This window comes from Homarus americanus, unplaced genomic scaffold (genome assembly GCF_018991925.1).
Source record: "Homarus americanus isolate GMGI-L3 unplaced genomic scaffold, GMGI_Hamer_2.0 scaffold47254, whole genome shotgun sequence".
NCBI classification, from domain to species: Eukaryota; Metazoa; Arthropoda; class Malacostraca; order Decapoda; family Nephropidae; genus Homarus; species Homarus americanus.
Genome location: NW_024738685.1, coordinates 403,466 through 430,380, shown reverse-complemented (window position 1 = coordinate 430,380; position 26,915 = coordinate 403,466). Strand labels below are relative to the sequence as shown.

The window sequence follows — 26,915 nt, the reverse complement described above, 5'->3', positions numbered from 1 at the left end:
TACTACCATAACCATTACCTCCATACCACCATAACCATTACCTCCATACTACCATAACCATTATCTCCATACCACCATAACCATTACCTCCAGACTACCATAACCATTACCTCCATACTACCATAACCATTACCCCCATACCACCATAACCATTACCTCCATACTACCATAACCATTACCTCCATACTACCATAACCATTACCTCCATACTACCATAACCATTACCTCCATACTACCATAACCATTACCTCCATACTACCATAACCATTACCTCCATACCACCATAACCATTACCTCCATACTACCATAACCATTACCTCCATACTACCATAACCATTACCCATACCACCATACCATACCTCCATACCACCATCCATTACGTCCATACCACCATAACCATTACCCATACCACCATACCATACCTCCATACTACCATTTACCCCATTACCATACTACCATAACCATTACCTCCATAACCATAACCATACCTCCATACTATAATACCATTACCCCATACTACCATAACCATTACCTCCATACTACCATAACCATTATCCCCAGCCATACCATAATAGTACCTCATGCTACTACCATAACCATTACCCATTACCCATCCATACTAACCACCATAACCATTACCTCCATACTACCATAACCATTATCTCTATACTACCATAACCATTACCTCCATAATACCATAACCATTACCTCCATACTACCATAACCATTACCTCCATACTACCATAACCATTATCTCTATACTACCATAACCATTACCTCCATAATACCATAACCATTACCTCCATACTACCATAACCATTATCTTCATACTACCATAGCCATTATCCATACTACCATAGCCATTACCTCCGTATCGCCATAACCATCACTTCCATACCACCACAACCATTGCCTCCATATTACCATAACCATTACCTCCATACTACCATAACCATTACCTCCATACCATAACCATTACCACCATAATCATTACCTCCATACTACCATAACCATCACTTCCATACCACCATAACCATTGCCTCCATATTACCATAACCATTATCTCCATACCACCATAATCATTATCTCCACGTACTCATATCGTGGGATTGAAATACAGCCTCGCCTGTTGACCACTCTTTCAGCTGACGTATTCTCACATGTGAAGAGAAAGTCAGGCAGTACATTACTTCCGAAATTCACAATTATCTACTCATAGTAGATTTATCAGATTAATCCTCAGTGAGCTGCCTAGATTCTGAAAAGTGTGAAGTACATGCTTAATAGGACAACTGAAGATAATTGTTGTGCAAGTAAGTATTGTGGAATTGTTGTGCTGACAATATATTCGAAGTGAGAAGTTCGGCTGTGGAGATATTACCCTGTGAAGAATAAGTGATAATTAAAGAAAAGTACGGTTCACAAGTGTGTTTCTGTGACCTGGTGGAAATCTACTTGCTTGTTATTTGTCTGTACACTGATACCAATCGTCGGGGGATTGGCGGGACAGCTTGTGGTAATTCGACGACACTTGTGAGATATCTACTGCTTCTGTATATACAACTTGGCCGTTGGTAACCAGCGGTGGAAGCTGGGTAAGCGGCGAAAGGAGGGTCGTAACATTACATTTTTTTTTACGGGGAATAGCCCACCCGGGCACAGGTCATCGACCCACAACGGGGCCTATAGGCAGAAAAAATAAGCGTAGAAAGAAATTAAAAATAGAAGAGAAAAAGACTAGTAAGCTACACCACAAAGATACCGGACAACCAGCTTTTTTAAGTGAGACAGTTTGGCTGTGTGAGGAAAGAAGGATGTACTATAACGGGTTATTCTAGTGACTGACATCCACACAGAAACGGTGGGCACCGTGGGTAAGACGAGTGTTGCGAGTCCACGGCCTTGCCTGAGGTACACAGGATGCCAAATCCACTGAACATTGCCCGTTAAAGTACCTGTAAAATAGAGAGTGAAGCAACATTGAGGCGAAGAGAAAGGGAAGAGAGGATTATTATCAAGTAAAGAAGGAGAGTTAATAAGACGAAATGCCTTTGATTCCACCCTATCTAACAGGTATGGCTAGACTGGGTAAAATTTGGTTAGGTTAATTTCTAACTCATAATGATACATTTACTAATCAAGCTGAGACGGAACATACAGAATTTTAATCACTCACGACGCTGTGAGCGTATAAAAAAGCTTACCAGAGCAGGTGGTCAGGTATCCAAGCGTAATAACCTTCGAGAGATGCTAGGACAAGAACTGGACATATCAATATGTCTTGAGCGTTCACGGTGTTTATATAATTAGTAGAACCACAAGCACTTTCTCTTTGATTCCGATTACTGTTATAAAAACTGGTAAAGAGCTGGACACAAAGACTTCATCCGTAGTAAACCTGAATAACATATTATTACAGATAACGATGATAAGTTGTTCACCCCCTCCTGTCCTATTCCCACTCCTCTCAGGGAGCTGAAAGTGACGTGTGAAGTACTGTTGTGCCAGGCACCTGCACACGTGGCACTCATTGTTCTCACTAGACTGTCACAGCTCCTTACACACCTGCTGCTCCATACACGTAGACACACTCAGGTTAGTGGTCCAATGGTTGATTTACTGTTCAGTGAAAACATGACTTTAAGTTATACTGTAACTAGCTTATACGAAAGCATAGCTAATAAGAGCGTGCAGTCTACAAAGATGTTTTCTATATAAACTAGTCTACAATTTATCCAATACCTAGGAATGTGTATTATCAAATTTGTTCTTAAATGATTTGGAGTACATAAAATGAGAGAATGTTAGATCTGGTAACACAGGCCTCCAAGAACAGTCTCGTGCCAGTGTGATCTTGTTTCAGTCTTACTAAATAATGTCACCCAGCCTCTAACTATGACTCGTATCTATGACTATCTGTACGAACTGTTGGCTGGTATCTTACGTAGTGGTGTAAGTGGGTGGTATTATCGTTGATTTTTTATGATTCCTTCAACGGGAAAAGAAAACAAAAAGCAATCGTGTTTGAAATCATGTAGCATGCATTATCAAGGGCTGTTTGGAGACTCATGTTTTCTATAGAAACTTAATAATTGTGAACCATTGCATTAAAGGAACACACCACCTCCGATCTAAAAATACCATGGCGACGCTAGGCTGGGTGTGGATGGTGGCGTTGACAATTGTGGCGATGGACGTAGTAGATGTTGGTGATGGAGTGGAGGTGGCGGTGAGCGGAGGCGTGGTAAAAGGGGCCATCAAACACAGCCGGAATGGTCGGGATTACCACGCCTTCCATGCCATTCCGTATGCCCAGCCACCCATTGGCAATAACAGGTTCATGGTAAGTGTTTTAGAGCCTTATTCTTGTAGCGTAGGACCAATAAATTAATTTAGTGGTGGTTTATGTTAGATAAATAATTATATTAAAAACTGCGAAATACCGTTAACCAGTTAGTTTTACTTACTTTGATCCTCTTCACCACTGATCGGCTTGGGTGGTCGGTCACGTCTCTGTTACGCTCTATTGGCAAGAACTGAACGTGTACTGGCTCCAGAATGTATCTGTACCTGCCCCAGTGTTCGTCAAGTCTGATCTTGAAAGAGCTCACAGCACTCTCTGGCAGATTGTTCCAAGAGCTTACAATTCTCACTTCGAAAAAGTTTGCTCTCACAATTTTCTGGATTTGTGGCTTCTTCAACCTTGAGCTGTGACCCCTAGTGGGGCAGGCGTCTGCCAGCTCCAGGTATGGACACTCGACCGAGAAGTGCCCTCTGAGATGTTTATAAACTGCAATTAAGTCACTCCTTACCCGTCAATAGTATAAACTAGGCAGTTGTAGGAGCTCTAATCTTTCTGGGTAACTGGGTTGCTGTAGTGCAGGTATCAGTCTGGTGGCCCTCCTTTGGACATTTTTAATGAACTGACAGTGTCTCGCATATCTCGGGGACCAGACGGGTCTAGATAACTGAACGACCTTCTTATAAGACCTACTAGTTTAGTCGCTTGATTCACCTTCTTCTCACAATAGCCCGAGAATTCCATTTCGTTGTCAACAAACACACCCAGATCCTTTTTACATTCGGTCTCTATTAATGCTGTTAAACAGCAACTGTTTCTTCGTCCCGCTCGGACATTTGGTACGCCTCCTTACCATTGGTACGACCAAGGTGCATCCTCTTACACTTCGTAACATTAAATCTTAACAACCCTTTGTTCGACCACTCTTGAAGCTGATAGAGATCTTCCTGTCGCTCTTCACAGTCTGTTTGGTTCTTAATTTTCCCTTTAAAACTTGGCATTGTCTCCAAACACTTGTATGGAGGAGTGTACAACTTCTGGCATGTTATTTATGAAACAAACAAATGACAACGGGCCCAATACACTGCCCTGTTATCTGTATTATCCGTCCATTATAATTTTGTTATGAACCTGTTTGTTTTTTCCAGTATATTAAGGTAATTATGAACAAATTATTATTATTATTATTATGATGATCGCTATATATATTTCTCCGTGATCAGCCTACATTGCCTGGTGCCGAGTGGTCTGGAGTGTTAGACGCCACACAGCCTGGGGAGCCGTGTGCCCAGGCCGCCATCGGAATTGTTGCTGGCATCGAGGATTGTCTCAACTTATACGTGTACACGCCAAAGGTAACACTAACAAGCATATATGTCATTAAGTCGTTATATGTGGGTACATAGCTTTACTTAGAATTGGTGCTTAGAAAATTTCCTCTAAGAATATATATTGACGGTTAAATATCTAATCGGCCACGCTACCAAACTTTCTTCACTTTACAATCCTACGACTATAAATTCTTGCTTTACTTGTAAATAAAACCACCATGGCATAACTTCACAAAAAAAAATATTTTCCCGGTCTGCAAATTTTAAATAAAAAGCTTATCAAGCATAGGTAAATGATGAAATGGGTCCACGAACTGACAATATTAAGCTATACCATATATTACTATAGCCGGGGGTACTGTACAATACTGCACTCCACTGCTACCTGTCATCAATGGCATAATGGGTGTGTTGACATTTTGGATCGGCTAACTATGGTTCAACTCGAATTTCCTTGCAAAACTCTCTACATTTAAGTTATCATTTTAGCTCATGAATCTCGTTGTCGTCGTTCATAAAACAATTTAAATTGCCCCTCTGACATCACTCTCATACAAATTTACACTCACCTCTGCATTGTGGTAAACAAACGATGATGTAGTTATTCTTTTCTTTTATCCTCTTCACCAAATGATCTGCTCGTTAGCCGCTCGGGCGATCGGTCACGTCTCTGTTACACACTGTTGGCAAGTACTGGGCATGCACCGGCTCCTGAATGTACCTGAACCTGCTCCAGTGTTGGTCAAGTCTAGTTTTGCTAAGGCGGTGGCACACTGGGCATTTTCCTCCAAACATGTTGCCCGTTTTGCTGGTCGTTGGCCTGCCGACCTAGCAAGCAGCAGGATTTCTTCTGTCGGGAGATGTGGCGCACGGTTTGGCGGGGATCTTTGATGGCCGGATTAGTGCTCAAATGTGCTTCATATAATTTCAATTAAAATTTTTAATAAATCACGAAACAATAATAATTTAAAATATACTACTACTTTGCTGGCACTCGGAATCGAGTATGACGCACATAAATGGTGACGTATTTTTATTTATTCGTCACTTTAAAACTTCCTTAGTATTATTAAATCATTATTCAGTCTTCTTTTACCAGCCAGCCGCCGCCCGCCGCTTGTAAATAAACTTCACGACGCACCCATTGTCTTTTCTTTAGCTTTCACAGACTCCTCACTTGGAAGAACTATAGCACAACCCTGCAAGGCCTCACCTGTAGTAACGGGATCCATGGTGAACCTCGTCTACAAGCTTTGTTGTTGTTATCGTTGCGTTGGGCAGATGGGTCAACAAAACATCCCAGTGTGACTCAAAACGTCTCTTTGTTTTACTGGCCGGACCGTGTTTGCCAAACATGTTTGGAGGAAAGTGCCCACTGTCCCGCCGCCTTGACCTCATTCACCCAGAGATTATACTGTATACCACAAGTTGCCCACCAGGAAAGTTTACTCATTGATTGAATTAGATCCTGACCCAGAATTTTTTAATAAATTGAGAGAAACAATATACGGTAAGAATCTTTAAAAATCCGAGCTAAAAAATTTTCAATAGAGTGAGTGAGTGTTTTGCGGTAGGTGCCGGTTCCTGGGGAAAACGTTAGTCTGCCGGTGGTGGTGTGGATCCATGGCGGTAACTTCGTGGTGGGCGAGACTGCTGCCCTGGACGAGTCCCTCTTGATGGACCGAGACATCGTCCTCGTCATCCCACAGTACCGTCTTGGCCTTCTAGGTAAGATTATTTGGATATTGTTGTGTACAGTAGGAGTTTACTAAGCACGACAGTAATATACAGGTATAGTGTCTTGGGTAGAACAAAATAAGTTAGCTAAATTAAATTAAATGTTATATACGATAATTTCAACTGTAAAGGTCTGACGAGAAACACAGCTTAGATACGACCAGATAAATCATGAGATACGAAAGAGATATTTTGTATAATGAGCACATATTGTCTAGATAATAAGTTTAGCATACGTCTGAAGATACGGCATGTTCATATGACAAGCCTCCCCTACAAGGTACACACAGCTCTGTCTAGTGCTCGAACAAACCACTTTCAATTATCTGGGATGGGAATAAAGCTCCCACATGTGATGGGCTGGTTCTTTACCAGAGTGAGGTATAAGCGACCTGTACATCCTATAGTTCATTTCTAACTGTTTCTACTCCTTTTCATTAGTCCTCTCTCCTGCTAAGAAAAGATTTGGGACATCCATTCTCATTAACATTTTTCGGGCGTTCCTGTTTCGTTCATTGTCACCTAAAAATTACGTAGACACTGGGGAATAGGTTACTTGAATTAACAAAAACTTTCACTGCAAAAAGAAAAAATATGGAGTGAACATATAAGTGATTATTATTATTATTATTATCAGTGGTTATAAATAAGTCAGTGGTACTGCCTTGTGGGTTGTGGCGCCAACAAGATCCTTCCCACGGTACTACAGTAACTACAGCCTGAAATTTTCAATTGTTGGTGCTAACTCTGGCATCCCTCCGGCGGGTCATAATATGCACATTTCTTCACACCCATCACATGGTTTTGCTAAGCCTCCCAGGTTACACATGGTGTTGGAAAGTTATTGTTTCTCATCAGGTGTAATTAGGAGTCATCATTTCTCACCTGGTGTACTTGAGTCATCATTTCTCACCTGGTGTACTTGATTCATCATTTCTCACCTGGTGTACTTGATTCATCATTTCTCACCTGGTGTAATTGATTCATCATTTCTCACCTGGTGTAGTTGAGAGACATTTCTCACCTGGTGTACTTAAGTCCTCATTTCTCACCTGGTGTAGTTGGAAGCCCTAATTTCTCAAACGGTGGAGCTGGGAGTCTTGATTTATCATCTGGTGTTGGTGGGAGGGAGGGGGCTCTTTGTTTGGTCTTAAGGCACTATCTCTTAGCTAGATATTATTTTTTGGGGTCTTGTGGAAAAAATGAAGCACGAACCTTTTTCTTCATAATTCATTGGGGTTTTTCATGTGGTTCTTTGGTTTGTATAGTCTCCTTTAGTGAATAATACACTTGTTTCCAGGATTCTTCGCGACAAGTCATGGGCAGAGTCCGGGAAACATGGGCATGCTGGACCAGGTGGAGGCACTACGCTGGGTGCAAGACAATGTTGCGGCTTTTGGTGGCAACCCGAACGAGGTGACGCTTGCGGGCGACTGTAGTGGCGGAGCTTCTGCTATATATCACATGATTTCTCCTCTCTCACAAGGTAGAATCTCTTCTCTCTTAGGTCTATATCACAAGTTGGATATCCTTGAAATAAATAATGTCCTTTATTTTGTATTTTAAAAGTTGAAATAGTTTTACAAAACTTCAAAATTGTTTCCTAGGAGATTGATATTTTCTCATTTGAAGGAAAACGAGCATTCTACCACCTTTACTTCACTTCCCATCACCCTCCTCACCTCATGTGGCTATGGACCTGGGTACGGTATATTAGAGACTCGCATATTAGATATTAATTTTCAATAAGCCCCTAAAAGGTACAGTACATCACAAGTTCAGGTATGTCGTGGTTGTACTGCAGGTCTGTTCCACCGCGTGTTGTCGTTGTCTGGGTCGCCATTGTCGCCGTGGTCACTCTACACGAGGAACCATCCCTTCATGCTCATACTGGCCAACAACGTCAAGTGTCCGCCCCACGATCAGAGGCTCCTGGTGCAGTGCTTGCAGGAGCTATCTCAAGAAGAGCTCCTTAATGCCACACAGATGATCATCGAGGTACTGTCATGTGTGTGTGTGTGTGTGTGTGGGTGTGTGTGTGTGTGTGTGTGTGTGTGTGTGTGTGTGTGTGTGTGTGTGTGTGTGTGTGTGTGTGTGTGTGTGTGTGTGTGTGTGTGTGTGTGTGTGTGTGTGTGTGTATGTGGGTGTGTGTGTGTGTGTGTGTCACGTTTTTCAAATATTCTATTTATTTTTTATTTTCAATATTCTAACTGGTTTGTCAGGAATATCGTGTAGAATTTTATAATCAAAATGAAGACAGTAAATGAATTACGTCATTACTAACCTCACGTCACTTAACCTGATTTAGGCATAGTTTAGGCTGTTGCGTCGCCAGGGATGTAATTATCACAATCAATCAGTTATCTTTTGAACCGGCCCTTAACCGTTGATTCTCGAGGGGTTAATGGGCGAGGACATGTAAAGTATTTAGGGTTTTAGTAGAGAAACCCAACTGTCCTTTCTGTATTTATTAAGAAAATATATTATATACAGTTCCAAGTGTATATCACCGTAACTTAATCACTGTAGCTGTGAGTGTTAAATGAGTGCGGGGGCTGTGTTAAATAGCTCTTCTAAAATACGTCCTGTTGGTGTGAGGGGCTGAGTGAGAGTGCCTCTAATACCCGTCGAGGGAGAACGGTAATATATCCGACGTCCTCCTCGAGGGAAGACGGGGTGGATGACTCTCAATAACGTCTTCTTCTAGTCAAGGAGATCAAACTACTGCCCGCATTAAGTGGCCAAAGCGCCGGCCACTTAATGCCTTAGCTCAGCACTAAGTGACGCGGCTTCCCGTGGGCACACCTTAACACGTGTTCTGAACATGCTACCTCACAACTAGTGGAAAGTTTCAGAGGGTGATAGAGTATATAAGTTTAATGTAATTAACCCATTTATATAAATACTTCTGTCTATAAGACAGGGGCTATTACACTTCAGTGCTGTGCCAGCAAACGCTAACCACCATAAATCTTGGCCCTTGTCAAAATGTATGGATCTTGTAAAATGATTTATAAAGGTTTTTAAATGTTTAATATAAATGCGTTACAAAAATAGGTTGGGATATATTCTGAGTGAAATCAACTTCTCAGTTTCCTAGACAGAAACTTTTCCTCGAGGCATTTTGCTGGGTGAGGAGAGCAAACACGGGGATAGTGACGTCACAGTGTGGGATTTCTGCGTCCGCTTCCAGTTTGTTGCGTTTTCAATTGCCACAGGGAGCAAATGGCATGTACTGCAAACATATAAAGCTAGGATTCCATTCACGCGTTAACGGTTGCGTCAGCGTTAGCGCCAAAAATAGATCACATTGAAATGTCACAGTTGTTTCCATTGGCACGTTTGCGTTAGCGTTTGCAGTACATGCCAATCGCTCCCTGTAGCGATTGAAAACACAAACGCACTGCAAAAGGTGAATGTAATCCTAGCTTTACGCTAACACAACCGTATCAATGGAAACAACCGTGTACACTTCAATGTGCTCTATTTTTGGCGCTACCGCTACCGCGTGAATAGAATCCTAACTTTAGTCAATAAATGCAGGACTCACTATCTTATTTCCGTTTTAGGCTCGTGATCCATTGGTGGGGAACCACAGACTGGCACCGTACGTGCAGAAAGCTCAGTACAGCCACGAGACGACGCTCTTCCTTGACAAGCACCCACTGGTGGCCCTCACTAATGGAAACTTCCAAAAGGTGCCCGTCCTGATGATGGTCACCAAGGACGTCGGCAGCTACCTTGTCGATATGAGTGAGGGAGGAATCATTTACTTTGTAGCGTAGTGTATGTGGCCAGTTATCTAATTTCTCTGTGTTTTTCTATTTTCTCTTTGTTAGGCTCACAGACATACGTACTGTACATGTAGGAGATCTCGCACTAAGGATGGAGCTGAGAAAGGAAACAAACAATGGCGTTGAGAGTGCTGAGTAGAATCCCCTTCTTGACTTGACGTCTGTAGATAAGGTAGAGGGCTATTGCTTGTTATGCTGAGTGGGAGGGCAGGGATTAGGATTGGAAGTACTTTGGTGGCAATTTGGGGGAGAGGAGGATTGGTTTAGGATCAAGGAAAAAGAGGGAGGAAATTTGAAGGAAAGTAAGAGATTAACAGTATGCGGGCTCAACCAGATATGCTGAGGTTATAATAATTATATTTGAACTTACATCTTGCGTGATTAGGTTCTAGCTCTCAAGTCTTCTTCATTTAGTTAAAAATATGTTTATTTTTGCAGTTGCCATTGTTCCAAGGAAGGGGTGACGACCTCTAGCCAGGTTCTTGTGGAGCTGGCTGAGCAACGTGTCTTTTGTTTTAATAAGAGTGGAAGGAAGGGGCAAGAAGACAAGGGTTGGAGAGGCCAAGGATAGTGTCCTTTGGTCACTCTCATCTTTTTAATGAAACATTTTTCTGTTTTAGAGAATTGAAGCGTTTTGTTTATAGTAGGGAGGTTTAATTTCTAAGAAGAGGTGTTGGATCCAACTTGCTACTTTTGTTCACAAGGAGGTGGTCCTAACTTTTTGGTTTAATTGAAAGATTGAAGCTTGACTTGAAGGTGCAGTATTTATTGGCTATACAGTTCTTTTTGTTTTTGTATTAAATTTGATAATTTTTAGATGTATTTTGGTATTGATGGTGGATTGTTGACTCTTATTTTGCTTAATCTGAACCAAGCGTGCTCTTCTCTTGCTCTTCTCACTGGTTCGTTGTCGAGCCAGTTAGCTACAGTTTCTAGTCTAAACTCTCGTACTTGTTCCCATGTTCTTTTGGCTTGTAGGGGAGAGTATCCACTACAATATCACGTCAGAAGGCGATGCTTATTTTGAATATCAATTGAATTTTGAGACAAACGTCCAGAAGGGTGTGACTATCTCCTCTCGTATGTAGTGTTACCTATGCTGAAGGATTATGTGCCGTAAGGTGTTTAAAACTTAATCTATGTCTTATAATTTAACCAGGTAAAGGGACTTGGTGTTCACTGATGAATAATTATACAAATTATGTTTTATTGCAGTGTTTTACGACTTTATGGTGTATAGGCTGAAGGAAAACCCAGAGTTTCTGAATATACTACTTGAGATGCTACTTAAGGAATGTCGTAAGTTGAACCTATTTGAGTTAAAACTTTGCCTATTTCCGTTCCTCTTTTAAAATTCAGAGGCATTTGCTGGTCATGATCTAAGAAATTTTCACTTTTTTTATTGTACAGTATATTCAGTTATCAGTTTAAGTGTATCTTTACTGTAATTGTTAGATCATCGGGAACTGAAAGCAACTCATACAATGTTGACATAATGCATCATTCATCTCAACATTCTACAGTAAAGTAAATAATTACCCAAATGAAACTTAGACGCACAAGTACAGACACCGATCTTTCACAGACATCTCTGACCCCGCAATCCACAAGAAAGAGTTTGCTGATTTTTACTTCCCGGGGATCGAGTTCGGCAGCCTGGACGAACTTCTTTCAGGTCTGGCAGAGGTGAGTCGCCATCATCACAGCTGTGGAATGTTTTGATGGACATGGTTTAAGGAATGCACAAAGGTTGAAGTCTTTTTGGAATATATGCTTTTACTTTTTCGAAACAGAATATTGGGGATGAAGAAACCGCATATTTGAGACTGAATATGAGAAGGACCTGTAGGTGTGTTATGTTGACAATGAGCTGAAGTTCTCGGGCCATTGTGACAAGGAGATAAATCAGGCAAATAAATTATTGGGTCTTATAAGAAGGTCATTCAGATATCTAGACGGTCCGTCCCTCGTAACGATCTTCAAGAGTGAAGTGCTTCCCCACCTGGAGTGCTGTCACCCCGTCTGGTCCCCGAGATATGCTAGGGACTGTCAGTTGGTTGAAAATGTTCAAAGGACCAGACTGGTGCCTGCACTTCGGCACCTCAACTACCCTGAGAGATTGGAGCGCCTGAACTTGCCTAGCTTATACTACAGACGGGCAAGGAGGCCACCTAATTGGGGTGTATAAGCATCTCAAGGGGCACTACTCAGTCGAGAGTCCTTACTTGGAGCTGGCGGACGCTCGCCCCACAAGGGGTCACAGCTCAAGTTAAGAAGCCGCAGGTCCAGAAAACTGTGAGAGCAAACTTTTTTCGGAGTGAGAGTTGTGAACTCTTGGAAGGTCAAAATTTACAATAGACGCAGACATATGGATTGATAGAATAAGAACGATTTCCCTGTCTAACTGTATTTGACAGTTGTTACATTTTAGTGTGTGAATATGTTCCATCCTGCAGATGCTTGGGGACCTACAGTACAAGGCGGGAATCCTCGGTACTGCCAATTTACTTTCCGGACATGTTCCAACACGCATGTTCAGGTAAATATGCCGTCTCTAATGTACAATACAGTACCCGCCATTTCTATGGGGGGCTTCCTCCTCACTAGAAATAATAGAATGCATTAAATTTGCCCATGATGTGAAAAGTTCACTAAATTCTACTGTAATTAGATACTCAGTTTATCTTATCCTCACAAACAAACAGGGAAGTTTTTATACTTATCTTTTTCCCCTCTTGTCAGCTTTGAATGTACTTAAAACATACAGTACACCATAGCTGGTCTAGCCTAAGTTTAGAATTCTCACTCGGTGGTCACGACATTAGCTGGTACATAGTTTTATGATTTCAGAGTTCTCCAGACATTAATTCTGACAATTTTCGCTGCTGGTGTTTTCCTTATCTTAGGTCTATGACATCTAAACGATCAGCCATCAGCTAATTTCAGACATTTTCTGCCATGTCATGTCTTGACTCAATACAGTTTGTACGACTTAAATCTTGTAAAAACAATGTGGATGACGCTAACAGGAACGCTCAGACTATCTGTGTGATCTTTAACCAGGTTTGAGTACATGGGAGGACCAAAGTTATTTTCCTTACGCTACCCGGATCCCTCTGAAGCACCGCCCATGCCAGACGCTGTGGGCCATGGGGACGAGATGGTGCTGCTTCTGCCCGACAAACCCTTCAACTACACGGCCCAGCAGAGAATGGCGAGCAAAACTCTTCTCGACATAGTAGAGAACTACGCTTATGGAAAGTTAGTAGCTTGGTGGTTTCATGTATGGACACACACACACAGTTTAAATCTTATACGTGTATTTGTGTTTTGCCATTTTCCGTTGAGTACACAAGATTGGTAAAGGAGGAGAACACAGTTAGCAGTAAAATTTACCTATGGAATTGGACTAAAATTTCTGGAGATATTATTTGCATGATAATAAACACGAAAATGCTCAGAACCCGACCTAACCAACTAAACCCAACCAAACCTACTTAACTACCCCCCCCCCCCTCCCGGCACATTATACAGAAAAAACTTTGATATCTAGTACCAATGAAAAAAAATCTTGAATAGGGAATTGTGTACTTTTACGTGTTTTTTTTTTTACGTACTAGTACTGTTACGGACCCTTTTCGTCGCTTACCAGCAGCCACGTATATACAGAAGTGGTAGATATAACACAAGTGTCGTCGAATTACTACTAGCTGTCCCGTCAGTCTCCGATATTTTCCGACAATCGGTATCAGTGTACAGACAAACAACAGGCAGGTAGATTTCCACCAGGTCACAGAAACACTTGTAAACTGTAAGCATCTTTAATAATCAATTAATCTTCACTAAAACAGTTCACAGGGTATGTCCTCACAACTGAACTTTAGTACTTCACACTTCCACTATATACAGTCAGCACATTACCAGTGTACAATTCCTTAGCCTTTTCACTTTATATCGCCCACAACAATTTCACAATACTTGAACACCAATTACCTTTAGCTGTCACTTGGCGTGTATTTAACACTGATCAGAAACAGGCGACTCCACTCCCACCAGTCAGTCAGAACTGACTGGTGGGAGTGGAGTCGCCTGTTTCTGATCAGAGTGAGAAGTACACGCCAAGTGACAGCTAAAGATAATTGGTGTTCAAGTATTGTGAAATTGTTGTGGGCGATATAAAGTCCCTCCCTGGTGCTTATATACCTCTCCTCAGACGTCTAGAGCATCCTAGCGCCATCTATGTATTGCAGGTCGAAACGAGATACGCTTGGTAAGTTCTAGAATGATCTACTCTGATCTAGGTTTACAAAACTGTTATGCCAAGGCATAATTTGGTATTATAATGTTTGTAAACTAGGTGGTTGGGTTATTTTCTGTCCCAGGCAGCAGTTATTTTGGCAAGTTTGAGGAGATTTTCTTGTATATATTTATACATTACTTATGTAAGAATTTTCTAGAATGTATTGCAGCATTTTTATTGTGATTTACTTCCAATTGTAAACCTCGATCAGAGTAAAACATACTATAACTTCCCAGACCTGTCTGGATTGTGCTAGGGTTTTCTAGGATCGTCTGACGAGGTATAAGGAAGCCGCCAAGTTAGTCAGTCGTTTGTTTCTGTTCTGAGTGTGAAGTACCATCCTAGTAGTGATAACTGAAGATAATTGTTGTGAGATATATATAGTGAAAAGAGTAAGGAATTGTACACTGGTAGCGTGCTGACTATATATTACAAATGTGAAGACACCCTGTGAACAGTGTTGTGAAGAGGTTAGTCACTAATTCTACAGTGGACAAGTGTGTTTCTGTGACCTAGTGGGTATTTACCTGCCTGTTGTCTGTACACTGATACCAATCGTCGGGAAATTACTGGATACTGGCGGGACAGCCCGACACTTGTGAGTTATCTACTGTTTCTGCATATACAACCTGGCGGTGGAAGCTGGGTAAACGGCAAGAGGGTCGTAACAATACACAAGTAAATCATAACAGAAATGATGCAATACATTCTAGAAACTTCTTACATAGGTAATACATCAATATATACGTCCAAGAAAATCTTCCCAAACTTGCCAAAATAACTGCTGCTTGTAATAGAAAATAATCAAAATACCTAGTTCACCAAAATTATAATACCACTGTAAATTAGACCCGAGCATAACAGTGCGATCAGTTGTTGCACTGAAACATATTTCTTCACTGTCCATTCTCTGTTGCATTTTGAACACTTGCATGTCCTGCCAGCTAGTCCATGTTGACAAATGAACTCTTTGAGAAGGTCTGCATCCACCACGAGCACAGATAACTTGCGACACTATACCGAACACGACGGAATAACATCGCCATTGAAAAACAACGTGGAGTTCTTCTTCCTCAGTCCTTGAGGAAGAACAATAAGTATACGAACATACAGTTCACTTAAAATCCAATTAGTCTTCAAAGGAATTGGAAATGTATCAAAACCTATAATATGGGATTTGAAACCAACTACCTGTATATGATTCACATCATTTATACAAAAAAATGGGTTTAAGCACCTAGTGTGCCAATATAAAAAATTAAATAAATAAAAATCAAGGGTTTTGTGCGGCTGATAAACTCAAGAATCAGGAACGTGAAACTTAACAGGAAAAAAAGACACTCAAGCCATGGGAGAATTAATGCAGAATATTTATGGCAAATATTTAATTTCTTCGCATACAGAGCACATTGAGACATGAAATTAGTGCTATTTAATCAGTTTTTCATGCCTTGCCCACCACAGGTGATTTATGATCGTAGATAAAGACGAAAAACATAAATAAATTAAATAGAATGTGGTTGTATCGTTTTTGTCAGTTAATATCATCCAAAGAACAACTGTGAAAAATAGGAACGAATTTTATATTATTACTAGAGTGATTCCTCCCCAGCAACACATTAGTTTACCTTTAGAAGTGCTTTGCTTCCAGTATTTTCTCGTTTCTACCACAGAATTTCTTTATCTTGTAGACCTCCACGGGCAGATTGGCCCTTGTTCACGACGAAGAGCCAGAAAGCCCTCGTTATGGGCGCGGACGGCTCCCTATTCCAGGATAAGTTCACCAGCCAGGAGAGAACCCACATGTTGTATAACATCCAAACATACCAAAACCACGCCCTCTTCCAGGAGATGGCACATGAGGCCACCAATCACCATGAATTATAACCTGATCCACTATCAAAAAGTTCTTTTGTTATTTTGATATTTTAACTTTATGTTTTAGAGATTTGCTCAACTGGACAAATAGAAAATATCACGAGATTAATCCTTTATACAGAGATGAATAGTTTCTGGAACTCTCTCTTTCTTAAATTCTTTATACATACAGTATACTGTATGTTATTTCATTTATGTTTATGTAAAATTCAGTCATTATATTTTATTTATATTGTAGCCACCTATACTTCCATATAAACAGTTACAAGAAGGTACGTGTGCAAGGAGATCATAGTGTGTCACTATGTAAGCTTTCTCACTTTTTGGATATATTTTGTCACCAAATTTTTTTGTTTTTGTTTGTTAATCCTAATACTGTACCCTAATGAACAAATCCTGAGTTGGTTCCAATTTTCCTATGGCCCCTAAGGCAGCCATCTTGAAATCCAATATGGCCACCACTGTAACAATTTCTGCCATAACTCAACAGCTAATTGTCTTAAAATGGCAAGTGATAGGTTAAAACATGCCTAATTTGGGGTATAATCCAATAAAACATGGTATATTCATGTAAAAATATAAATTGGTTATTAGACCATTGTATAGGATATTTTTTTTATTCTTCAAACTAAATTTTAACTTAAATGTAAAATACATACTTTTAAATAACACCATGAATTCGTCATGGGGAAAAGTTGCTAGAAGGTGATTTTGCCTTGAGGGCAAATCAGTAACTCGCATACCTCCGAGGTGAATTCACGCACGTCGCCGTATCTTTGTGGATCATCAACGTTCCGTAAAAATTTCTTCCGTGTAATTTAATGGAGCTGTTCACACTATCCGCAATGTCAACGTCACGTAATGGTACATCTCCTTCCCGTCCAGTCTCGGTTTCTCTGGAAGAATAGTTTGACGTAACGGAACTCTCCTGAGCCAAACCATTTCATGTATGATACTGATAGTGTGAACAACATCCTGCACGTGGTCAGTCATGTTCTGGTTGCATCTGAGAGCAAAAGGAAGGATGTGACTCGGTCCACTCAGTATATTCAGCGTATTCTTGGCAGCATGGATGAAAAGTTGATTGAACTGGTTCGTAGGTTTGAAGAACTATATATCATGTCAAAGAAGAAGTACAGTGATAACCTATTTAAGGAGAAATTATGAGAAACAATAGATGAAGTAAACAAACCAGGTGAAAATCCTCTTTTATTAGTTTCATTTAACATTGTATATTTCAGGTAATTACAGCTTTAAGCCATAGTTTTTATTCCTTGTGCACACGAGACATGTCCCGTAGTTGCAAAATGGCTCACAAAAGGGAAAAAATAGGTTTGTCACTGCCAAGGCACAGATCCAGAAGGGCCGATAAAGTTTTTAAATTTCTCTCACATTGAATGCGCTCTGATGGGCATTTCCTCCGTGTCAAACTACAGCAATGAAATTGTTTACCATGCTTGTAGGCTTAATGCTTGCACAGTCTATGACATTCTGGTCCTTTATGTAATTATGCAAGTTGCAAAGCAAAAACAATACAATAATCTGCATTGTCAAGCAGTAGTTTCAGGGTCATGTGACATACCGAAGGTGTTCTCTAGAACTCACCTTGCATGTGACAGTCTACAACTGAAAACACAGCCAATCTCTCCTTTGGTGATAGTGCTTCCTGACATTTAGTGTTACTTCTGGTCAAATCCATGTCTATATTTTTATTGGCAACATGAATTTATATTTTGACATTTTTGAAGTACAGTACTGTTAATATTCCCCTTCTGTTTTCTATTTCTCAAGCTTTTGTGAACCCACACTCTTCTTTTTACCGGGCAATTTATTTCCCCCCTCTTCTTCAATCGCTGCGAGTTTCAAATTTCCCGCCCTGCCTATTCGTCAAGTGCACACAGACTTAACGGAACCATTTAGGTCAATGTAAATACTGTACTATACAGGGAAATTTTGACGGAACGTTGATGGTCTGCGGTGGAACAGAGACGTTTCGGTAAATGTGGATCAACCTTTACGGGTACAGGTGTTTAACAAGGACAAGAATTCCTCAATAAAATCCTCAAAGGTGAAGGTGGTTTGAAAGAAATAATTAATAGGCCTGCAACACTCCTCAAAAAAATTCTGTCTTTCTATTCCTGAATGAGCAACACTGGCTACAGAGACTGAAGAAATGATTGGAATGACAACAGCAGTTAAATCTCATCATCACCAGCTAAATTCCTTCAGAGAGATACCTGTATGTGTTAACCAACTGATGACAACGCTTGAACCTTGCAACCCATTTGCCAACACTTCTCCTAGGCTTCACAACATCATGGCAAAGCAGGTGTTACCTGAGAATATTGAAGTAGACATTAAGCATGGTAAAACAGTCCTTTGTCGAACAACGTATTTTTTGTTCCACAAACCTATGGGATGCTATGAAGAAATAAGTTTCTTAACTCGATTGATGCTTGCAAATCCTACATTGCACCATACACTATCAGAAAGAAATTAAAGATAATGGCAAAAGAAGAGAAGATAATTGCTGGTACCAACCTATTACAATATTTTAGAGTGAAGTTTCTGGAAGGAATGAAATTACTGTAGATAAGAAAACCAAAACAACAAATGGAAATGGTAGATAAGAATGAATGAGAGGACATATTGAAAGAAAAGGTGGAGAGAAAGGGAGATTGGAAAAATGTTTTCAACTACAGTACTACCAAGTGCAAAAGTTTAGAGAAAGTTGGAATTACAGTATATTGTATTGTTTAAGTGGCAAAGCATTAGAGAGAAAAGGCACAAGGAAGGAGAAAAAGAGACCAACTGTAACCTCAAGAATGGGAAAGCACAAAGTACAGCTCCTCCCTGACTTACGACCACCCGCACTTACGACCTGCCTCAGTTGTACCAAAATTTGGTCAAATTACGTATTTTCGAGTCCCAACATCAGTACACAGACAAAATTTTCGTTTGTAATTCACTTTGAAATGGCTGGCAAGCTTAAAAGTAGAGTTTTGTGGTGCTGAGAAGAAAAAGAGACACCCATTTTAGATTTTCTATGTATTATTTAAGCATTTTCGACTTACGACCTGGATTTGGGTCCCTGACCCCGTCGTAAGTCGGGGAGGAGCTGTAGATAGAATCGCCTATGATAAGAATGCGAGATGGAATATTGATGAAATGGATGACAAGAGTGCAAAGGCTCTGCCTGACAGAGGGAAGAACACCAAAGGAGTGGCAGACAGTACTGTATGGTTTTTCCTCTAAAGTCTACTTATTATATGAATGGAGTGCTGGATTTTTGGGGCGAATTGTCAGAAAATGAGCCCAATTTTCAACCATGGTATTTGTTCCCAGAACCAGTACTGTAATAAGAAATTGGAAAGAGTTTCTGGAATTTTTCAGAAATAATTTATCATTCATGGGTGATTAATAACTACCAACTGTGTATCTAAAACATTTATTACCTAAAATATTTTTCATTAAATATTTGAACATACTTATAAATTTATAAAGGTAAATTAAATAGACTTTCTCACTTAAATCTAAATTTAACAAAGATCCTGCCAAACTGTTTTCATTTCAAGCTTTAATACAGTATACAGTTCTGTACAGTACCTCTACTCTTATACAGTACAGTATCTTAGTTTTTTTTCTTTTACTGTACTGTAAAAGAAAATTATTAATTTCTTACTGTGCTTGAAATGAGATGAAGATATTTAAACAAAATATTGGGTAGAATAAATTTTTAGATTAATTGTATTCTATTATTAAATGTTCTAACAAATTAATATATGATCTAATTCCTGGAGCAAATGACTGATGTAATACCCAGAACCCTAACCTAGACAATATTAAGTATCCTTGATCATTACTAAACAAGATTGTTGTTCAGCTTCACAAAAATATTTTTTTTTTTTTCCATGATACAAAATACTGTAGTAGAGTAGGTTAATAATATCAAAGGTACACAGTTTGTTTACTGTGGATCCAATAACATTTGCTTTTTATAATAACCCCAAAAGATTTTTTTTTAAATTTCTCAACATTTCCTGCCATTGGGAATATTGATGTCAATCTTTAGTGTTGTACTGTACATGTATCAATTAATTTAATAGTGGTTTATTCTTACAATGACTTGAACACAGAACTTTATGCCACATTTATAATTACTGTAACTTGAACACCATATTAATGCTAAAAATGTGTGACTTAATCCTTTGTTCTTTTCTTATATTACAGCACCTCAGAAAGGTCAACAATACTTTAGCTTTATTTTTCACTGTCAATACACCAAGTAAACAAACACTTACAACCTGCATCAAAATATGTCTTGCTCACATATTATCATCGTCACTGTTTTACAGCCATTATCCACACATGCATGGATGATTACTTGATGGCATGGTGTCCTGTTTCCCCTCAGGCATCCTAAGTAAGACTGAGGTTTGGTCTATAAATGATTACATCCAACTCTTGAGATCTTTTGGCAAATACAATTACTGTATGTAAACTCTGCTCACAGTTAATGGTTCCCCACAAACTTCTACCTCATGTTGTGTGGATGGAAAAATATACTGGAGAATCATGAGTTAAGTAATGCCTTAGAATACCATCTAGTTGAATGGTTAACAAACTTATTATTTATTTAATCAAGAAGTATACAGTTTACTGAAGTGTTCATATGGTACTCCATCTACAGTTTTACCCTCTTGCAGCTCCAAGGTAGCACTAAAGGTTTCCTCTTGAATACTTTTGAGCACAGCCTCTTGTCCTCGATATCGGCCTCCAATGATCAATACCTTTCTGTTTTTGGAGGGAACTACAGTCTCTAAGTGTGCTTGGTCGAGTTTCAACTTAGTTCCACACTCGAGTAACTTCACTAAACCAATGTATTTATCGATGACTTCTCGAATCACTCCCTTCTGTTTATAGTATTTGGAGCCTAAGTCTTTGGTAATTACTTTAACAACAATATTTTTGGTTAACCAAGAACCTTCCTTAGTTTGAACCTTTTCTGCTATTTGATTTTTAACGTCCATTTCTTCCTTCAATTTCTTTCCTTTCATCTCTTCTTCCATAATGTCATCTAAAGCTGTACGCCTTTTGGCATCCTTTCTTATTTTTTCTTGGGTCTTGATCTTGCTAGTTGATGGAGCCTTTAGTATATTACCAGCAACATCCAATTTAGGCTTAGCTTGTTTTGTCATTCCTAGTTTAATGTTGAGTGCTATCGTCTCACCTTCATCACGCTGTAACTCTGTATATTGGGCCTCGCCATCATTCATCTTTGAACGCCCTAGTTCAATTTGTTTTTTAATGAAGTCCTGCATTCTTTCTTCTTCATCTTTTTCAAACTTTTCTCTTCGTTTAAGCTGCTCCTGTCTTCTAATTGTCTCTGGGTCTCGGTCAATATAAGCCACATACCAACCCTTCTCTGTTTCATCCACTACACAGTGGCCTTCACGACCCAGCCACTTAACAAAATCAGTCAGAGTTTCCCATTGTGTGGCATTCATATGTATATGATGTCTATCTTGGATATATTCTTGATACACATTGTTTGCTTGAACACGCTTTGTGCCAAACCGACGTTTGAGAAGACTAGTGTAACCATCCAAAAATTCCTGAGAAAAGCTATCCAGGTACTTATCAGGGTCTTCAGCAAAGAGGAGAAGTTGTCGCTGGTGACTTTCTGACATAGTGTGGCATTTGAAACCATTTTCATCTCTACATTGCTTTTCACACATCTGACAATACCAACGGAGTTTTTGTAAACCCTTGGCTTTCATCTTGTTGGCCAAGTCCTTTGGCGTACCTTTCTCTGCCTTCCCCATCCTGACTCAATCTCCTGAAATAAAAAGAATAGAAAGACATGATCCTCAAGAAACCTAATAAAGACTATGTGATGAATCATTTAAATAGATAGAGCCAATATGGTGTCAAACAAAAAATTATGTTCAGTGAAGCCCCATTTCTGCTTCCCTAGTGATACAACTGAATACATAGTAATTAGATAAGTAAAAGTAGTTTGATTCAACAGCATTCTATTTCTCTCTCTATCTATATTTTTTACCTATATACCCTGTAGTTATTTCCAGTTGCACAGTACACTAGTTCATTATTAATATGGGTTCCATTCTTAAAAGTCCCTGTTAATTTAGATTTTGTCTTAATTCTTTTTTTCTTTCAAATTTGATATAATAATGTGGATCCAAAAATTCGATTATTATTAAAGGAATATATTATGAAATAGATTAAGATGAATTATAGGAATAAAATATGAATTGGATAAACGATACACAACTGTGTTCGGGTGCATAGTCGGTGAGGGGCGGCGGAGGGAGAGGACAACTCGCCACCCCGATCCCTTTAAAACAACAGTACAGTATGCGGTTTCAACATAATTCCCATATTACAGGTATAGTATTTAGGTTCATTTAGTGCCGGGTTAATAAAATATTATCAAAAAATAATTAATTCCCCTAAAAATCCAACACTCAATCCCAGAGCAGTATCAGCTACTCTCCCTGACAGTGTTGCCACCACTCACCATCTCTCAAGCACTGTTTTTTTTAGTACTTCGAGTGATCCAGAGTCCCTTTTTTGTTAAATTAACCTAAATAAACAAAAGATCACTAAATTAAGGCTATACCACTACCCATGACTTTGCACAAAAGCTACAACTATGGTCACATTTCAACCAATCACATAAGCAATAACCACGTACATGAGACCCATGTAAAATGAGACCCTCACTGTACAGCTCCTCCCCGACTTACGACCTACTTGATTTACGACCACCCGCACTTACGACCTGCCTCAGTCGTACCAAAATTTTGTCAAATTACGTATTTTCGAGTACCAACGTTGGTACACAGACAAAATTTTCATTTGTAATTCACTTTAAAATGGTTGGCAAGCTTAAAAGTGAGAGTTTTGTGGTACTGAGAAGAAAAAGAGACACCCATTTTAGATTTTCTATGTATTATTTAACCATTTTCGACTTACGACCATTTCGACTTACGACCTGGATTTGGGTCCCTAACCCTGTCGTAAGTTGGGGAGGAGCTGTATAGAATTCAGAGGAGAATGACAAGACTAATCCCGGGCATTAGGAACCTTGAGTACAGAGACAGGTTAAAGCATCTTAATTTGCACTCCCTCGAGAGACGTAGAGCGAGGGGCGATATGATAAGAGGTGTATAAATGGAAGTCAGGGCTAAACAAAGGGGACATTACAAAGGTACTCAAACTATCCAACCAGGAGCAAACTCGTAACAATGGTTTTAAATCAGAAAAATTTAGATTTAGTAGCAAAATAGGTAAACATTGGTTTGGAAATAGGGTAGTGGACGAGTGGAACAAGTTCACGAACGCCTCGGTTAACGAAATTTTGGTTAACAAATTACCTTCCATAAGAATCTTCAATTCGGTTAACGAAATTTTTACGAAATCATGTCAACATGTTTTCGCTTGCTCACCAGCTGGAATATTAGTCCGCCAATACAGTAATCGGTTCTGGGGCTTAAATTCGTTCCCTTTTGAGTAAATATCAAGAAGGTTGTACTATTCAATAATATTCCAATTTTTATATTAAAATTTTTAGTCATTTTAACACTTATTTAACATAATTGCAGTACAGGAAACTAGTTTTTGGTGTGCCCAACAGCCACTTGACTCACCCACCAAGGCGTCAGTTTGTATCTCTGGTCAGTGGAAGTAACCTCTTGCTTGTGGCTCTCTTGAACATAGACTATTTTTACGTTTTTACAGTATAATTATTGGTCATTCTGAAATTTATTTAGCATATTGACAATATATAGTGCAGTGTTGATTTAAAGAAAATAATCTTGAATTACACCTTGTGAACTTAAAATTTTATGGGTGAAATGACGGCATGAAGCATGGGGTGATTTCTCTTCCACCCCCACTTCCTTCTCTTCTCCCTTCTTCTCCACCCCCACTTCTAATTCCCATCATCATCATCAACCAAGAGCCTTCTACATACACACCTCAAAGTAAGTGCACTTTACTGCATTTTTTTTTTACTTTGTATGTAATTTTCGGTGAGCTGGAACCAATTACCCAAAATCCCATTGAAACAATGGTTTCGGTTAACGAACGACCTTCTGGAACGAATTGTGTTCGTTAACCGAGGGACCACTGTATCATCATTAACTCGAATACGCTGGATAGCTTCAAACACAGGTTGGATGGATATATGAGCAATAGGGGTTGGGTGTAAATTGGACTGCCCAGTATGGGCCAATAGGCCCACTGCATTTTCCTCCATTCTTATGAATGTAGCAGTACTGTAGCTAAAAAATCATATTAAAAAATAAATTAAATAACATTGAAAAAAAAATTGCAGTATTATAGGTTAGGTTAAGCTAGGTTTGGTGAGTTAGTTTTATTCATTTTATGAACAGTAGAATACAGAATGTATCTTATGTTTTTTCATTGGGATTTGAACGAACATGACCTTTATAGCTGTAAACAACACAATGTAGCCACAAGACGAGAGAAAACGTACATAAGTGGAGGCTGTGGAACACCTTTCATGTAGGAAAAAATGGATCAAGCCATGTAAGTAATGGAGGAAAATATTACACCAATACCTCTCAAATCCTTGAATCCTTCAGTATAATCTACTGAAGTATAAAGCTATCATGGTGTCCTTTACGTACAGTTCTCCTAATTTTAGTGTTTTCTGAAGACTGTTGTACAACAGTTATTCCCAAGACGCAGTACAATGTTGTATTTTTTAATGACAGTCCGGGAAAGCTAAAGCGTTAGCTACTCCGTGCATCTTAAAGTGCCTTACAATAAAAGCCTATAGTGGACACTTGTCGTAGTTTGTGCAAGTGTGTTAAAAAGTGGTTATTTCTATTTTAAACCTAACCTAACCTGCTACATTAAAAAAAAGCTGCAGAAGTGTTGAAAGAAGACTTCACCAACCTAACCAAACAAACCTACCTTACCTAACTCCCTAGCCCTGGACCCCCTAGTATAACAAACAGAAAGAACTTACTATGATAACCATACGGTGTAATTTTACGTTTTTTGTGGACGTGAAAGTGGCCATCCGTACCTATCGGTTCTTAAGCATTAGCGTTGATCAAACCAGGACGGCTTGAAGAGACAAAGTATTGTGCATCTGCCCCTAATTATCTACCAAACAAAGCATTTACACAAGAAATGATTATCATATCAAAACTCAATGATGAATATAAAGTAAGAAAATAAACAGTAAAACAAATGACTCGTCTGCGGGTTAGTGGTCAATATTAACCATAAAGGTTCTGCCTCTACTGTATGGCACACATGAGTTAATCATTTTGTAACCATAACACCCTACCTACATATTAACCTTCTCCCTACACACATTATGCTTAACTCTAGAATAATAAAGGGAACAGCTTAATAAGGGCATCATTGGTATGAGGATTCAATTAAAAAAATCAATAAAATACCTGAAAACTTGACAAATATAATTGAAGGTGGAGAGGTTTCCTTGATGATGGGAGGGATAGTTATGATAAATATTATTGAAGGGCGATAATCATCTATATTTTCATGCAGATCGAAATAGATTTAAGGCTGACTTATATTGATTATTTTAATAAAAAATGCCAAAAAAATTAATCAGTTTGGGGAATAGTAAGTAAATATCAGGTGTCTATATTAGTAATCCTTGAGTATCACAGAGTTGTATCACTGCCGTAACCCCTTGGTGATATATCAACCTTTTTATATTATACTTTTGCTTTTATAATTACATACAAAATAAATGTACATTATATTGCACAGAACATTTTCTTTACTGGGAGAATCCGGCCAATTTCGGCTCGAAGTATTTATATATAAAAAAAACTCCCCAGAGATAAGGCGTTTATTGTAAGGCGTTTTAAGAAGCATGGAATAGCACAAGCACATAAGCATACACATTATACATTTGTCAAGGAGTTGTTTCTCCAAGGATTCTGAGACTATAAGAGGATAGCTCTCTGTTAAATTTTTTATTCTCCGGGATGGTGGCGTCACCAAGCGGCTGGAAAGTAAAAAAAAACTCATTATCCCGTATGGCGGCAGCTAAGTTAACATGATTATATTCGACTGGCATCGGCAATTTTTTTACTTATGGCTGAAATGGACTTATACTATCATACAATGTAGGAAAAACATCATTTAGCAACTCACCGGACCATGGGTGAAAGTGTAGGAGTAAACCCATAGAGTTTTACGGGTGTCGGTTTTCATCGAGTGAGTGGAATTATGTTAATTACCCTAAGTTTTCACTGTAGATGTTTTTTCTTTATTTATCGTCTATCTCGATTTCGGAACATCAATATATTCATCCTTTTTCGTATTATTTACACTCATTTTCATAACAATTTTCACCAATACGTATTTTTTTTTGTATGATTTTATAATTATTTATTTTTTTGGTATGATTTTATAATTATTATTTTTTTTATTTGGTTTCACTTTTGCATTATAAGTATAGATTTTACAGTACTTGTTCATTTATATCCAAAGTATATCGGCGTAACTGTTACACCGTTGACACTGTACGAGTTAAG

At 39.1% G+C, this 26,915-nt stretch overlaps 2 protein-coding genes across 2 annotated transcripts; one reads left to right on the top strand and one right to left on the bottom strand.

Annotated features, from left to right (window-relative positions):
- Nucleotides 1-1,024: 1,024 nt before the first annotated feature.
- Nucleotides 1,025-16,686, top strand: LOC121874317 (cocaine esterase-like). Its single transcript, XM_042378423.1, has 13 exons — nt 1,025-1,313; nt 2,472-2,595; nt 3,114-3,343; nt 4,525-4,656; nt 6,207-6,360; nt 7,670-7,855; nt 8,174-8,367; nt 9,939-10,122; nt 11,379-11,462; nt 11,749-11,849; nt 12,620-12,702; nt 13,227-13,424; nt 16,155-16,686. The coding sequence occupies exons 3-13, from the start codon at nt 3,143-3,145 to the stop codon at nt 16,348-16,350; spliced, it is 1,713 nt and encodes a 570-aa protein (XP_042234357.1). The 5' UTR covers nt 1,025-1,313; nt 2,472-2,595; nt 3,114-3,142; the 3' UTR covers nt 16,351-16,686.
- A 3,087-nt stretch (nt 16,687-19,773) lies between these two features.
- On the bottom strand, nt 19,774-25,868 carry LOC121874316 (DNA/RNA-binding protein KIN17-like). Its single transcript, XM_042378422.1, has 2 exons — nt 25,806-25,868; nt 19,774-22,180 (listed from the first exon to the last, which is right to left on the bottom strand). Exon 2 carries the CDS (start codon nt 22,164-22,166, stop codon nt 20,982-20,984), a length of 1,185 nt encoding a protein of 394 aa, XP_042234356.1. The 5' UTR covers nt 22,167-22,180; nt 25,806-25,868; the 3' UTR covers nt 19,774-20,981.
- Between the last annotated feature and the right edge of the window lie 1,047 nt (nt 25,869-26,915).

What these genes read in the sequence shown, in the direction of transcription:
- LOC121874317 (XM_042378423.1), top strand. Translation starts at nt 3,143, where the DNA reads ATGGCGACGCTAGGCTGGGTGTGGATGGTGGCGTTGACAATTGTGGCG. An exon ending in TTGGCAATAACAGGTTCATG is followed by an intron (nt 3,344 to 4,524) that starts GTAAGTGTTTTA and finishes CTCCGTGATCAG; the next exon opens with CCTACATTGCCTGGTGCCGA. An exon ending in GTTCCAACACGCATGTTCAG is followed by an intron (nt 12,703 to 13,226) that starts GTAAATATGCCG and finishes ATCTTTAACCAG; the next exon opens with GTTTGAGTACATGGGAGGAC.
- LOC121874316 (XM_042378422.1), bottom strand. Translation starts at nt 22,166, where the DNA reads ATGGGGAAGGCAGAGAAAGGTACGCCAAAGGACTTGGCCAACAAGATG.